Genomic DNA, 15405 nt, shown 5'->3' with positions numbered 1-15405 from the left:
GCCTTAAGATTTTCAAGCATAATTGGTGGGCAATTAGCCAACTCTGAATCAGCATTTGGATTTTCCTGTCGGTGGGGATCATTTGTCAGGTCTGAACTTGAAGATCGCAAATTCAGGATTTAGCGCAAGCGTATGCGTAAATCCCAAACTTGCTGTCCATTTCAAAGGCAGTATGACGGAGTATGCTGTTATATCGACTGCAAATTCTGGCCCCATGTTTCTTAAGTAGCTGATTCTAGACTATGTTTGTAAATTGTAAGAAAAACTCAGTGAACTCAAGCACCAAGTAATGTATCATTGCAGTAATGAGGCTTTCATTGATTCATGAGTTAACCTATCTTCATGTTATCCTATTTTAGGGACATACAAAGAAGATGAATTTCTTTAAAGTAGGTAAAGCTTTTACTGTAGTGGACATGCCTGGTTATGGATACAGAGCACCATCTGATTTTGTGGAAATGGTAGAGATCTATCTCCAAGCAAGACAGAAGTAAGTGCCACATGGTCTCCAATTTACCCATTTTCTTTTCCTCTAAATTTTGTGTAATTGTTAAATATTTCATTTAATTGTAAACTGTGAGCAATGTTCCAAGTAAATATGCAGATGAACCCTTGTTATAATATATTCCTTAGGAGTCATGTACTTTGTGCAAATTAATCAGATGTGTTTATAATGTTCAAATGTTATACCGATTTCTTTATTCCTTGAAATAAAAATGCAAAATGCTGGAAACAGTAAGTCAGGCAGAATCTAAGGAGAAAGAAACATAATTTTTCATCAGAACTGGAATAAAAGAGTGATTTTATAAACCAGTACTGAGCAAGGGAAAGGGGTGAGGGGAGAAAAGAACAAAAGGGAAGGTCTATGATAGTGTGGAACGCTGGAGTGATTAACTGACAAAAGGGATGATAGTGCAAGGCAAAGGGGATGGGAATGGGACAAGTAAAAACAAAATGTGGGTGGAGAGGAGGTGTAAATGGTTACAGCGGAACTATTACCAGCACTTGCTGTCCGAGAAAATGGGAGCGGTGGCTATGATCTAAAGTGTTGAACTCAGTGTTGAGTCCTGTAAAGACTTAAGTGCTTAATTGAAAGATTATGGGCTCAATTTTCGCCACCATTGGGCGTCGTTATTTTGGCGTCCGTTGATTTTTTTGAGCAAACGTGAATTTGCAACTTTCCTCAAAGTTTGTATGCCGGCAGCGACTGTCAGCGCCGGATTTTTTGGCACTGGTCTGGGTGAAAACTGATTTCTGCGCCCTTTTTGGCCATTTAAGCGATTTTTGCCAACACCGATTTTTTTTTTAAGGATGGCGCAGAGTGGCCTTAAGTACGGATCAGAAAACCCTAGGTTAACAAGAAAATCGGCGCTGAGCGTATTTGAGTTTTTGGAGCGAGGGATGAAGTCAATTTAAAACACAAACTCATGATAATTTTTGCAGAGGGAACTCTGAAAATAACTCGGAAAGTTAATTTTTCTCACAGAATGTTAGAAATGTAATTCTTTCCACATAATGTTTAGAATGTGAGAAGGCAAATTGTGATTCCACTCCACCTCTGCTCATGGAGCTCCAGGCACGTGTCCGAGTAGTGCTGGCCAGCCAGTGGCAAGATCGCTCCCTCGACCGGACACCAGCACAGGAGCTCGTCGCTTGAATTCCGCCCCCCCCCCCCACCACCGGGCTTTTTTCCAAGCTGAGCGCCGATCTCCTGTGTTTCTCTCCGGCCGAGGGAGTGATCCTGCCGATCTGTGCCTCGAGCCCGGTGAGCATCGGAGATGGCACTACAGTTTTGTGCACAGCAACAAACTTACACATTTCACCCAAAGTTATCGTTAAAGTGCCATAAATCACTGTGCGTCGCGTCTCCATAGAGACAGAGCCTAGTGTTGCGCATGCGGAGACCAGGTTCACAAGCTCTTGATCTAGACCAGGAAGTTTACTGTGGATGCGTGGTCATGTGGAAAAAGTGATGATTTTTTTCCAGCGCCTGCTCAGACGTTTTGGGGCACGCTTGAAGCTCCACCCGCAGACTTAACTTCGGGTACCACAGCGGCAAAATTCAATTTTACTTGCCGAAAGTTGCAATTTTTTTTTCCGGCGCAATCGGGCACCAGAAAATCAGCTGTAATCCTCCTGGGCGGCAAAAATCGGCAAAGAGGAATATTGAGCCCATGGTGCTGTTCCTCAAGCTTCCGTTGAGCTTCATTGGAACAGTGTAGGAGGCCAAGGATAAAGAGGTCAGAATGGGAGGGAGAATTAAAGTGGCATGCAGCTGGAAGCTCGGTCACAATTGCCGATTTGAATGGAGGTGTTCAGCAAAGCAATTACCCAATCTGCATTTGGTCTTCCCAATGTAGAGGAGACTGCATCATGATCAGTGTATACAGTATATTAAGTTGAAAGAAGTACAAGTAAATCACTGTTTTACCTGAAAGGAGTGCTTGGGCCCTGGACAGTGGAAAGGGAGGAGGTGAAATGGCAGATGTTGCATCTCCTGCGCTTGCTAGGGAAGGTGCCGTGGGAAGGGGAATGGGTGTTGGGGGTGATTGAAGAGTGGATCAGGGTGGCAAAGAGGGCATGGTCCCTTCGGAATGCTGAAACGGGAGGGGGAAGATGTGTTTGGTGGTCGCATCAAGCTGGAGATGGTGGAGGATAATCTGTTAAATGTGGAGGCTGGTGGATGTAAGTTGAGGACCAGGGGAACCCTATTGTGTTTCTGGGAAGGTGGGGAAGGGAAGAAGTACAGGAAATGGGATGCACCCTGTCAATCAGAGTGGAGGGGAAAAGATGCGATGGAGAAACTGGGAGAATGGAATAGAGTCATTTCACGAAGTTGGAGATCCCGCTTGAATAACCACCTTAATTTATTTTGAGAAAGTGACAACCCAAGTGAACTGTGGTGTACATTGACTTCCATAAGGCTTTTCAGAAGGTTCCACATGAAAGGCTATTTCTTAAATTCAAAGCTGTGTGGATTCAGGCTACACCCTGTGAAGGAAAGAAAGAAAAAATACTTGCATTTAAGAGTGTATTTCACGTTCAGTGATTACTTTAAAATGTAGTTACTGTTATAATGGAGGGAAATGCAGCAACAATTTGTGCACAGCAAGGTCCCACAAAACAGCACTGAGATAAATGGCCAGATAATCTGTTTTAATGCTGTTGGTTGAGGGATAAGTATTTGCAAGTGCACTGGGGAACTCCCCTGCACTGCTTCGAATTGTGCCATAGGGCAATCTGAAGGAGCAGATTTGTGTCTAGTGAGACAGAGGCAGAAGACGAACCATTTTAGTGACTTTTTTAAAAACTTTTCTATGCAAGGTCATGTTCTCTCTGTCTGAAGATCAATTTTACATCTTCCGTGAACTATAAGAAGCATAGTTTAATGTCTCATCCAAAAGACGGTATATCCAAGCATGCGGCACTTCCTCAGTACTGCACTGAAGTACATGCTCAAGCCCTTGAGTGGAGCTTGAACCCATGACCTCCTGGCTCAGGTGAGAGTGCTGCTATTGAGCTAAGACACCTAGTGGATAATAAATTGATTGAAGAGTAGGAAATACTGAATTTTTTCACAGTGATCAACATGTGGAATAAATGTCCCGATAGAGTGGTGGAGGCAAAAACCCTGGAATCATTTAAGAAACAGTTAGTTGCTACAATGGGTGGGGGGATGGGTAAGATCTCTCTGGCTGGATAAATTAAGTTGGGTTGAATGGCCTTCATCATCTTGTGTTCTTGTTCGTTTTACTGTTCATATAACTCTGATATGAAAGTGCTTGCTGCTGACACCCGGTGACCAAAATGGAAAGCTACATCATAGAAACATAGAAACATAGAAACATAGAAGTTAGGTGCAGGAGCAGGCCATTCGGCCCTTCGAGCCTGCATCGCCATTCAATAAGATCATGGCTGATTATTCAACCTCAGTACCCCTTTCCTGCTTTCTCTCCATACCCCTTGATTCCTTTGGCCGTAAGGGCCATATCTAGCTTCCTTTTGAATATATCTAACGAACTGGCCTCAACAACTTCCTGTGGTAGAGAATTCCACAGGTTAACCACTCTCTGAGTGAAGAAGTTTCTCCTCATCTCGGTCCTAAATGGCTTATTCCTTATTCTTAGATTGTGACCCCTGGTTCTGGAACTCTCCGACAAGGGGAACATTCTTCCTGCCTCTAATCTGTCCAATCCCGTCAGAATTTTATATGATTCTATGATTTATTCTTCTAAACGCCAGTGGATACAAGCCCAGTTGATCCAGTGTCTCCTCATATGTCAGTCCTGCCATCCCGGGAATTAGTCTGGTGAACCTTCACTGTACTCCGGAAATAGCAAGAACGTCCTTCCTCATCAGGAGACCAAACTGAACACAATATTCCAGGTGTAGCCTCACCAAAGCTCTGTACAACTGCAGTAAGACCTCCCTGCTCCTTTACTCAAATCCTCGAGCTATGAAGGCCAACATGCCATTTACCTTCTTCACCGCTGCTGTCCCTGCATGCCAAACTTCAATGACTGATGTACCATGACACCCAGGTCTCGTTGCACCTCTCCTTTTCCTAATCTGTCACCATTCAGATACTATTCTGTCTTCCTGTTTTTGGAACCAAAGTGGATAACCTCACATTTATCCACATTTTACCGCATCTGCCATGCATTTGCCCACTCACCTAACCTGTCCAAGTCACCCTGCAGCCTCTTAGCATCCTCCTCATAGCTCTCATTGCCACCCAGCTTAGTGTCATCTGCAAACTTGGAGATATTGCATTCAATTCCTTCATCTAAATCATTGATGTATATTGTAAATAGCTGGGGTCCCAGCACTGAACCCTGCGGCACCCCACTGGTTACTGCCTGCCATTCTGAAAAGGATCCGTTTATTTCGACTCTCTGCTTCCTGTCTGCCAACCAGTTCTCTATCCATGTCAATACCATGTGCTTTAATTTTGCACACTAATCTCTTGTGTGGGACCTTGTCAAAAGCCTTATGAAAGTCCAAATACACCACATCCACTGATTCTCCCTTGTCCACTCTATTTGTTACATCCTTAAAAAATTTTAGAAGATTTGTCAAGCATGATTTCTCTTTCATAAATCCATGCTGACTTGGACTGATCCTGTCGCCGCTTTCCAAATGCACTGCTACTGCATCTTTAATAATTGATTCCAACATTTTCCCTACCACCGATGTCAGGCTAACCGGTCTATAATTCTCTGTTTTCTCTCTCCCTCCTTTTTTTAAAAAGTGGTGTTACATTAGCTACCCTCCAGTCCATAGGAACTGATCCAGAGTCAATAGAATGTTGGAAAATGATCACCAATGCATCCACTATTTCTAGGGCCACTTCCTTAAGTACTCTGGGACGCAGCCTATCAGGCTCTGGGGATTTATCAGCCTTCAATCCCATCAATTTCCCGAACACAATTTCCTGACTAATAAGGATTTCCTTCAGTTCCTCCTTTTCGCTCGACCGTCGAACCCCTAGTATTTCCGGAAGGTTATTTGTGTCTTCCTTAGTGAAGACAGATCCAAAGTATTTGTTCAGTTGGTCTGCCATTTCTTTGTTCCCCATTATAAATTCACCTGATTGTAACTGCAAAGGACCTACGTTTATCTTCACTAATCTTTTTCTCTTCACATATCTATAGAAGCTTTTGCAGTCAGTTTTTATGTTCCCTGCAAGCTTCCTCTCATACTTTATTTTCCCCCTCCTAATTAGACCCTTTGTCCTCCACTGCTGAATTCTAAATTTCTCCCAGTCCTCAGGTTTGCTGCTTTTTCTGGCCAATTTATATGCCTCTTCCTTGGATTTAACACTATCCCTAATTTCCCTTGTAAGCCATGGTTGAGCTACCTTCCCCTTTTTTATTTTTACTCCAGACAGGGATGTACAATTGTTGAAGTTCATCCATGTAATCTATAAATGTCTGCCATTGCCTATCCACAGTCAACCCTTTAAGTATCATTTGCCAGTCTATTCTAGCCAATTCACGTCTCATACCACCGAAGTTACCTTTCCTTAAGTTCAGGACCCTCGTCTCTGAATAAACACTATCACTTTCCATCTTCATCAAGAATTCTACCATTATTATGGTCACTCTTCCCCAGGGGGCCTCGCACGACAAGATTGTTAATTAGTCCCTTCTCATTACACAACACCCAGTCTAGGATGGCCAGCTCTCTAGTTGGTTCCTCGATATGTCTAGAAAGCCATCCCTAATACACTCCAGGAAATCGTCCTCCACTGCACTGCTATCAGCTTGCTTAGCCTAATCTATATGTAGATTAAAATCGCCCATGATAACTGCTGTACCTTTATTGCATGCATCCCTAATTTCTTGTTTGATGCTGTCCCCAACCTCACTACTACTGTTTGATACCATCCCCAATCTCCACATAAACTACATCTTAACCTTTTCAGGTTCTAACAAAAGGTCATCGACCTGAAACGTTAACTCTGTTTAACTCTCTCCACAGATGCTGCCTGACCTGCTGAGTATTTCCAGCATTTTCTGTTTTTATTTCAAATTTCTAGCCTCCGCAGTATTTTGCTTTTGGATAAAAGTGGAAAAACTGTTCCACTGACATTCCCTCCCTTAATGAACATGTTTTTTTCAAAAAAAGTTATTAAGATGTGAAAAATTGAATTGATCATTTGTTTCTTTCATAGCTTAAAGAGAACATTTTTGCTGTTGGATGGTTCAATAGGAATCCAAGTAGCAGACCAAATAGCAATTGAGATGTGTGAGGAGTTTGGTATCCCATATGTAGTAAGTAATAAAGTCCAGTTGTCTAATTTTTTTAATTGTTTTTCATACCCCTGTCTCCTTTGGACTTTTTCCACATAGCATTCCCTTACTACAAGAACATGCAGCTGGTCCATTACTAGAACTCTGCCAATGCTTGAAATGGCTGCTAGTTGAGTACAAGTGCTGCAGGTTGACTTTTCCTCTGTAATTCGACCCTCTGGGAAACTTCTTCCATTTCTGAACCCCCATTCTTGATTCCATTCCAGTGAATTTGGTCTGCGTGGCAATTAGCTGTAAATGTTACTCAGTTGGACGTCACAGTGAATTATCAGACTGTCCTTTCACCTTGGAACGCAAATCCAATCCAGACTGATGTTCTCGCTAGTGGCTATCCCTTCCTTGAGAAGTAAATGAGATGGAGATTCACTGCTGGTTTGGTGAGATACCATTAGTGTTCAACTCAGTTAAACATGTAGCCACGTGGCTGTGTTTGAGACACCGTATCCACACATCACATGTATTCATACAGCTGGCCACCCTGCCCCAGCGCTGGATATGAGCAGTGCACCCGTGTGTATGTCTTGGGCTATTCTCATGGTCCAAGGGCATGCCATAAGCATGCTCGACCCAAGGGGATGCCCCTGCATCTTGACACGCCATGGGCATGCCACAATCATTATTCCAGGAAACAGAATCAAGAGACAGAACTCTCCTCCCCCACTCAATTAAACCACAATGATGAGCCTGCGCCTCATGTAGGTGCAGGTCTGGCTCTGCTCCTCGAGGCAGCCCTGGAAATCCATGGGCAACAAAGGGAGGAGACCTGATGTAATGGGTCTCCATCCCCTTTTTTCCAGCTGGGGAATGGGTGTCCCCAGGTGCAAAAGTCAGGAAAATTGAACCCGTACATCTTTAGTTATTGCAAGATGTAATAAAATCCTGAATTTAAAGCTTTCAGTGATCGGAAAAGTATTTAAAGCTATAAAAATAATATTTAAAGCTATAAAAATACTCATTAGACCACAAGCAAAAAATATGTTGTTTTTAAATCAAAATAAGACTGAAAATGGCTTAATCCCAGTGCATTATCTAGTTCCTTATTTGAACAATGACGGACAGGTGAAGACCATCTGGTCCATCGAGCCTGTTCCACACAATTGCGATACCTTGTGTATCACAACATATACACTCCACCCCACCCGAAACCATGTGATCTCCTGGGAGAGGCAAAAAAAACAGATAAACAACCCAGGCCAATTTGGGGGTAAAACATCTGGAAAATTCCTCTCCGACCCATCTCGGCAATCAAAACTAGTTCAGGAGATCACTCTGCCATTAAATTCCCTGCAGTACCTACCTTCTATAAGAGTTAATCTCTGCCGTAGCCAGAAGCAAATCCAGCTTTTGTTTGAAGGAATTCAGCAAGTCTACATCCACCACATTAGGGCAGCTTGTTCCAGAGGTCTACTATTCTCTGTGAAAAGAACCATCTCTTGCTATCTAACCTATTTAATTTAAATAAATGGTCAACTGGAACACTGTCTATTCCCTTCATTATCTTATAAACTTCCATCATATCCCACTTTAAGTCTATGTTGCTCTAAAGTAAAGAGTCCCAACTCTTTTACCCTATCTTGGGGCCCAAGTTTCCCCAGGAGTTGCTCTTTTTTTTTTGGAGCAACTAGATTTTTTTTGAGTAACTTAAAAATCATAATTCTCCCCATTTAATTTGCTCCAGTGTAAGTGAGTTAGTTAGGTTTTTTAAGTTTAGTTTTTTTTCAAAAGGAGGCATTACCAGCCACTTATGCCTGTCTTGGCCATTTAAACAAGTTTAGCCAGCTAAAGGTTACTCTAAACTAATTTAAGTCAGCGTATGAGGCCACTTGTGTCCGCTCAGAAAAACCTTGCGATGAATTAAGAAATCAGTGCAGGTAGCCAGAGATGGTGGGGGGAGGAGTGAGAGGATTTTGCAAAGCACTAAACACCTTCACAACAACATTAAAAAAGCTTAAAAATAAATCAATTACTAAAAAATAAAAAGTCCTACCTCACCGACTGCAGCACACACCGGCAAGCCCTTCGGCCAGGACTAGGGGCGAGAGGCTCGCAACAAGTAGCAGGAGAGATCTCCGAGCCAGCGTCTCAGCAGCCAATCAAAACATACGATTGAGGGGCTGAGAGGGTCGCCGGAGTTAGGCATCGCTTCCATAATGACCGGTATCGCCGGAGGGCTGGGTTCAGTGCAAGTTTCGGGGGGTTCCGGCCTGGTACAGATCAGGGATTCGCCGTTACTGCTGCAGCACATCGAGGCTCTCCGACGCTCTGTCAAACAACTCAAGATTGAGAACAACCAACTAAAGGCTGCCCGAATGCGGGCTGAGTTGGCGGCTCTCCCCCATCCATGTCCCGAAGCTGTCGGTGACCAAGGGGGGGAAGGCGGAGGACGTGGCGATTGGAGCTCTGAGCAGGAAGACCAGCCAGTTACTGGAAAACCTCCAGCAGATCAGTGCTCGGGTCAGAGTGGTGGACATCTCGCACCAAGCCCCAGGTTCTGCGCCCACAGAGGGAAGAGGCAGTCCGGCGGCTCAACTCCTGGAACAGACGGCCAGACTCCGGCAGCTCAGCGACAGCGTCGATCGCATCAAGAATGAAGTGGACCGAGTGTCTGTACAGCGAGCTGGGGCATGGGTTCCCTCCCATTTTGCCATATTCCCGTCTCCAGCCTTTACGAAGGCCAAGGAGAAGCAGAGGGCCAACGCAGTGTGTGTGGGCAAAGTGACGGTGCTTTTCGCTGTCGGTGAGGGGAAGGTTCACCGTATTGTGCTGCTTCAAGATCAGCTCCACGATCTACACAGCCGCCTCATCACCTCGGCCCGCTGACCCAGGCTAGTGTCTGTGCGTCTCACATACTCTAATCCAATCAGTCACTGGCTTCCTCGGCCCACAGACACCCATCGCACTAACCTCGCTAAATACTAACCATTGCCGCATCACTTTCATTGCTGCCTCCGGACCCCGAGCCCAGCTGGGATAGAGCCCTGTATATTCACACTCTCACCTGTCGAGAATTAACCCTTGCAGCCCAGGGTCCCACTGACTTTTGCCCCGGGTCACCCTACCCAATGTGACCCGGTCATTATATCCTCAGCTCCTATATCCTGAGATCAGACTCGGTCAGTCACACAACTACTCAGCTCACAGCTCCCTCCTTATACTTTACACATTCCTTCGGGCACCAAAAATCAATGAGAAGGCTTTCCACTCCTTCAGGCACCCAAAAATCACTGAGCACGCTTTACCTTTAAATATGGCTGATTGCCAATGTTACTGACCCATTGCGCATGGGCGCACGCTCCAACACACATGCGCAACGCTGCCGGCACTCTCAAACACGCTGGGCCCTAGCCCCACCCCCCTGCCAGCTGTGTTGATCCAGCACTGCCCTAGCTCTGCCCCCCACAACTTGTGCTGCGCCAGGCCAAGGGCCTGCAATGTTCCAGGAGCGGGGAGAATAACAAGGTCAGTTTTCGGCGCGGTTTTTATTCTACAAAATTGGGGCGGGGGGCAAACCTGGGCCCTTGATAACTAAGATGTTTTAGACTTGGAATTAGTCTAGTGGCCCTCTTCTGCACCCTTTCCAGAGCCTCAATATCACCTATCAAGTGAGGAGACCAAAGCTGAACACAGTATCCCAAGTGTAGCCTGAACTAAGATCTTGTACAAGGACAAAACAGTACGCCTCATCTTATACTCAATTGTCCTATGGATAAACTCCAACACCCTATTTGCTCTAGCTATTGCTGCATGGCATTGCTCGTGTGCCTTTAAGGATGTATGCACTAGAATGTCCAAATCCTTTTCTATCTCCACCATCTTTAATGCCTTTCCCTGGAGGGTGTATGAATGTTGAACATTTGCCCTGCCCATATGCATAACACTGCACTTATCTCAGTTATACATCATTTTCCAGTCATGAGCCCAATCTCCTAACACATTAAGTTCTGCCTGAATCAGACGAGCCTCTTCTATAGTTCTAGCACTCGCACAGATCTTGGTATCATCTGCAAATTTTCAAATTGTGCCACCGACCCCTAAATCCATATCATTAATAAAAATAGTAAAAAGCGACGGTCCCAACTCTGATCCCTGCGGGACATCACTGGTGACCAGTCTCCAAATAGATCCAAATTCATCTATAACTACTCTTTACCTGCGTCCTGCTAGCCAGTTCTGTATCGTGCTCAATATATTTCCACTAATACCAGAGGCTCCGATCTTATAGAGAAGTCACTTGTGCAGTTCTTTGTCAAAAGCTTTTTGGAAATCTAAGTAGACAGTGTCTACTGGGCTTCGATCATCCACCAACTTTGTAACTTCTTCAAAAAATACAATTAGATTTGCGAGACATGACCTTTTTTTTGTGAAGACATGTTGGGTGTCCTGAATATGTCCCTCCCTATCTGAGTATTCACATATTGCATCCCTTATGATTCAAGCATCTTCTCTATTACTGATGTTAAGCTGATGGGCCTATAGTTACCCAGGTCTGCCTTGTCACCTTTTTTAAAAATGGGGACTACATTAGCCTCCTTCCAATCTGTAGGAACCATTCCAGAGTGCAGTGAGCTATTAAAAATACAGGTCAGGGGCTCACATAGCACATGTCCCATCTCCCGGAGGAGCCTCGGGTGGATATCATCCAGCCCTGCTGCTCTATCCATTTTTAAGTTCTTAATTCTTTCTAAAAATTTGGTTATCTATGTTAATGTTACTAATAGTAAAACTAATATTAAATTCTAATATTTGAGCATCATCTTCAAGGGTGAATACTGATGCAAAGTACTTATTTAATATTTCTGCCATACTCAGTGAGTCATTTGTAACCTGTCCTTGAATTCCGTTCAATGCTAACTGTTTAAATAAGTTATTCTGAATTGGGCCCTTTTAAAGGTTCTGACTCTGCTAGCGCAGAAGAAGGCCATTTGGCCTGTTGAGCCTGTGCTTGCTCTCTGCAAGAGCACCTCAGCAAGTACCACTTCTCACCCTTTCCCTGTAGCCCTGTAATTTTTTTTTCTTTCAGATGTTTTACCAACTCCCTTTTGAAAGCAGTCACTGAGTCTTCCTCCACCACCCTTTCGGGCACTCTATTCCAGATCTTAACTACTCGCTGTGTAAAGAAATGTTTTCTTATGTCGCCTTTGATTCTTTTGCCAATCACCTTAAACTGTGTCCTCTGGTTCTTGACCCTTCTGCCAATGGGAACAGTTTCTCTCCATCTACTCTGTCCAGACCTGTCATGCTTTTGAACATCTCTATCAAATACCCTCTCAATCTTCTATGCTCTAAGGAGAACAACCCCAGCTTCTCCAGTCTGTCCCCGTAACTGAAGTTCCTCATCCCTCTCCTCATCCCTGGAATCATTCTCGTAAATCTTTTCTGCACCCTCTCTAAGGCCTTCACATTCTTCTTGCGGTGTGGACACATTACTCCAGTTGAGGCCGCACCAGTATCTTATAAAGGTTCATGATAATTTCCATGCTTTTGTACTTTATACCTCGATTCATAAAACCCAGGATCCCGAAAGCTTTTTTAACTGCTTTCTCAACCTGTCCTGTCACCTTCAGCGATTTGTGCACATATACCCCCAGGTCTCTCTACTCATGCACCCCCTTTAGGATTGTATTCTTTAGTTTATATTTCCTCTCCTCATTCTACCAAAATGTATCACTTCACACTTTTCTGCGTTAAATTTCATCTGCCACGTGTCCAGTCATTCCACCAGCCTGTTTATGTCCTCTTGAAGTCTATCACTATCCTCCTCACTATTCACCATACTTCCAAGTTTTATCTCGTCTGCAGATTTAGAAATTGTGCCCTGTACACCCACATCCAAGTCATTACTATATATCAAGAAAAGCAGTGGTCCTACTACTGACCCCTGGGGAACACCATTGCATTCCTCCAGTCCGAAAAACAACCATTCACCACTACTGTCTGTTTCCCATCACTTAACCAATTTCTTATCCATGCTGCCACTTTTATCCAACTTTTATTCCATGGGCTTCAACTTTGTTGGCAAGCCTATTATAAGGCACTTTGTCAATGCCTTTTGTAAATCTATGTACACCACCTCAACCGCATTGCCCTCATCAACTCTCTCTCTTACCTCATCAAAAAACTCATGGTTAAACATGATTTGCCTTCAACAAATCCATGCTGGCTTTTCTTAATTAATCCACACTTGTCCAAGTGACTGATAATTTTGTCCCTGATTATTGTTTCTAAAAGCTTCCCCACTACTGATGTTAAACTGACCGGCCTATAGTTGCTAGGTTTATCTTTACACCCTTTTGTGAACAAGGGTGTAACATTTGAAATTCTCCAGTCTCTGGCACCACCCCCATTTCTAAGGAGGATTGGAAGATTATAGCTAGTACCTCTGCGATTTCTTCCTTCCCTTCCCTCAGCGTCCAAGGACGCATCCCCATCCGGTCCTGGTGACTTATCTACTTTAATTACAGCCACCCTTTCTAGTACCTTGTCTTTATCAATTCTTATCTCATCCAGTATCTCCTCTACCTCCTCCTTTTATTATGTTTGTGGCAGCATCTTCTTCCTTGGTGAAGATGGATGTAAAGTACTCATTTAGTATTTCAGCCATACCCTCTGCTTCCGTGTGTAGCTCTCCTTTTTGGTCGCTAATCAGCCCCACCCCTCCTCTTACTACCCATTTACTATTTATATGCCCGTAGAAGACATTTGGATTACCTTTTATGTTGGCTGCCAATCTATTCTCAGACCTTCTTTTTGCCCTTATTTTCTTTTTCGCTTCTCCTCTGAACTTTCTATATTCAGCCTGAATCTCGGATGTATTCTTGACCTGACATCTGTCATATGTGCTCATTTTCTGCTTCATCTTACTCTCTATCTCTTTCGTCATCCAGGGAGCTCTGACTTTACTCACACTACCTTTCCTTCTCATGGAAATGTACCTTGACTATACCCGATCTATTTCTTCTAAAGGCAGCCCATCGTTCCACTAGTTTTGTCTGCAAACCTTTGATTACAATTTACCCGGGCCAGATCCATTCTCATCCGACTGAAATTTGTCTTCCTCCAATTAAGTGTTTTTTATTCTAGTTTTGTCTCTGTCTTTTCTTGTAGTTAATATAAACTTTATGATACTATGACACTTGCTCCACTTCACCTACCTCATTCCCCAGAACCAGATCCAGCAATGCCTCCTTCCTCATTTGGCTGGAAACATAGTGATCAAGAAAGTTCTCCTGAACATACTTCAGAAATTCTTCCCCCTTTACACTATTATTATCCCAGTCTATATTAGAACAATTGAAGTCACCCATTATCACTATAATTCTTGCATCTTTCTCTGTAATTTCTCTCTAAATTTGCTCCCCCATACTTTTCCCACTAGTTGGTGGCCTATTAGTAGCGTAATGGCACCTATATTATTTCTTAACTCTAGCCAAATAGATTCTGTCCTTGACACTTCCAGGACATCCTCTCTCTCTCTCTCTCTCTCTCTCTCTCTCTCTCTCTCTCTCTCTCTCACTCCAGCACTGTAACATTCTCTTTAACCAATACTGACACACCACCTCCTATCTTTCCTTTCCTATTGTTCCTGAAAACCCTATATCCAGGAATATTTAATACCCAATCCTGCCCTTTTTTGAGTCAGGTTTCCGTTATTGCCACAACAACATATTTCCATGTGGCTATTTGCACCTGCAGCTGGGTCTGCTCCAATGAGGAGGCGGCAGTGGATGTAGCGAGGTCGTGGGCGTAGGCACTGGGGGTGGGGTCCCCCGGGCATTGTTGCAGAACCGAGAGGAGCGCATGGCGGGTAAGTGAGAGGGAGGAGCGGGTGGGGTGGGGAGGGAGGGGAGGGAGACATTAGCATTAATTCTAAAGACGAAGATGATAGTCTAAACAAATACTGTTGCAATAAAGATACTAATTTGACTGCAAATGTTTTGCGGGTCTCTGCTAGTACCTTACTATTTTTTGCTTTAGTGCTATCCGCCTCTCCCAATCCTTAGTGCCCTTTATTTCTCCTTTCTAATGCTACATCCGGGTGCCCATTCCCCTGCCAACTTAATTTAAATGCTCCCCAACAGCATTAGCAAACCTCCCCGTGAGGATATTGGTCCCGACTCTGTTGAGGTGCAACCCGTCCAGCCTGTACAGGTCCCACCTCCCCCAGTACCGGCCCCAATGCCCCAAGAGTCTGAAGCCCTTCTTCCTGCACCATCTCTCCAGCCACACATTCATCTGCTCTATCCTCCTATTTCTACACTCACTTGCGCGTGGCACCATGAGTAATCCAGGGATTACTACCTTTGTGGTCCTTTTTATTCTCTTTCCTAGCTCCCTCTGCAGGACCATCTCCCTCGTTCTACCAATGTCATTAGTACCAATATGGGCCACGACCTCTAGTTGTTCACCCTTGGAATATTCGATAGCCGCTCAGTGACATCCTTAACTAGTAATATCCTCTTGTGTGGCACCTTATGAGTGCTTTTTGAAAATCCAAATACACTGCATTCACTGGTTCCCCTTTATCTACTCTGTTAGTTACAATAACAGATTTGTCAAACACTATTTCCCTTTCATAAATCTGTGTTGAATC

At 44.1% G+C, this 15405-nt stretch overlaps 1 protein-coding gene across 3 annotated transcripts in view; it reads left to right on the top strand.

The window, feature by feature from the left end:
* gtpbp8 (GTP binding protein 8) overlaps positions 1 to 15405 on the top strand; it is a 55004-nt gene that overhangs the window by 24952 nt on the left and 14647 nt on the right. For all 3 annotated transcript variants that reach the window (XR_011595871.1, XM_070893868.1, XM_070893867.1), the window contains 2 exons: positions 360 to 490; positions 6677 to 6776. Coding sequence is in view for 2 of the 3 variants with exons in the window: in XM_070893868.1 (XP_070749969.1) it covers positions 360 to 490; positions 6677 to 6776 (231 nt within the window). In the remaining variant the exon portion in view is untranslated. The remainder of the gene's footprint in view (positions 1 to 359; positions 491 to 6676; positions 6777 to 15405) is intronic.

This window comes from Pristiophorus japonicus, chromosome 11 (genome assembly GCF_044704955.1).
Source record: "Pristiophorus japonicus isolate sPriJap1 chromosome 11, sPriJap1.hap1, whole genome shotgun sequence".
In the NCBI taxonomy this organism is placed as follows: Eukaryota; Metazoa; Chordata; class Chondrichthyes; family Pristiophoridae; genus Pristiophorus; species Pristiophorus japonicus.
Note: the sequence above shows the minus strand (reverse complement) of the source record. Positions and strands in the feature narration are given on the sequence as shown.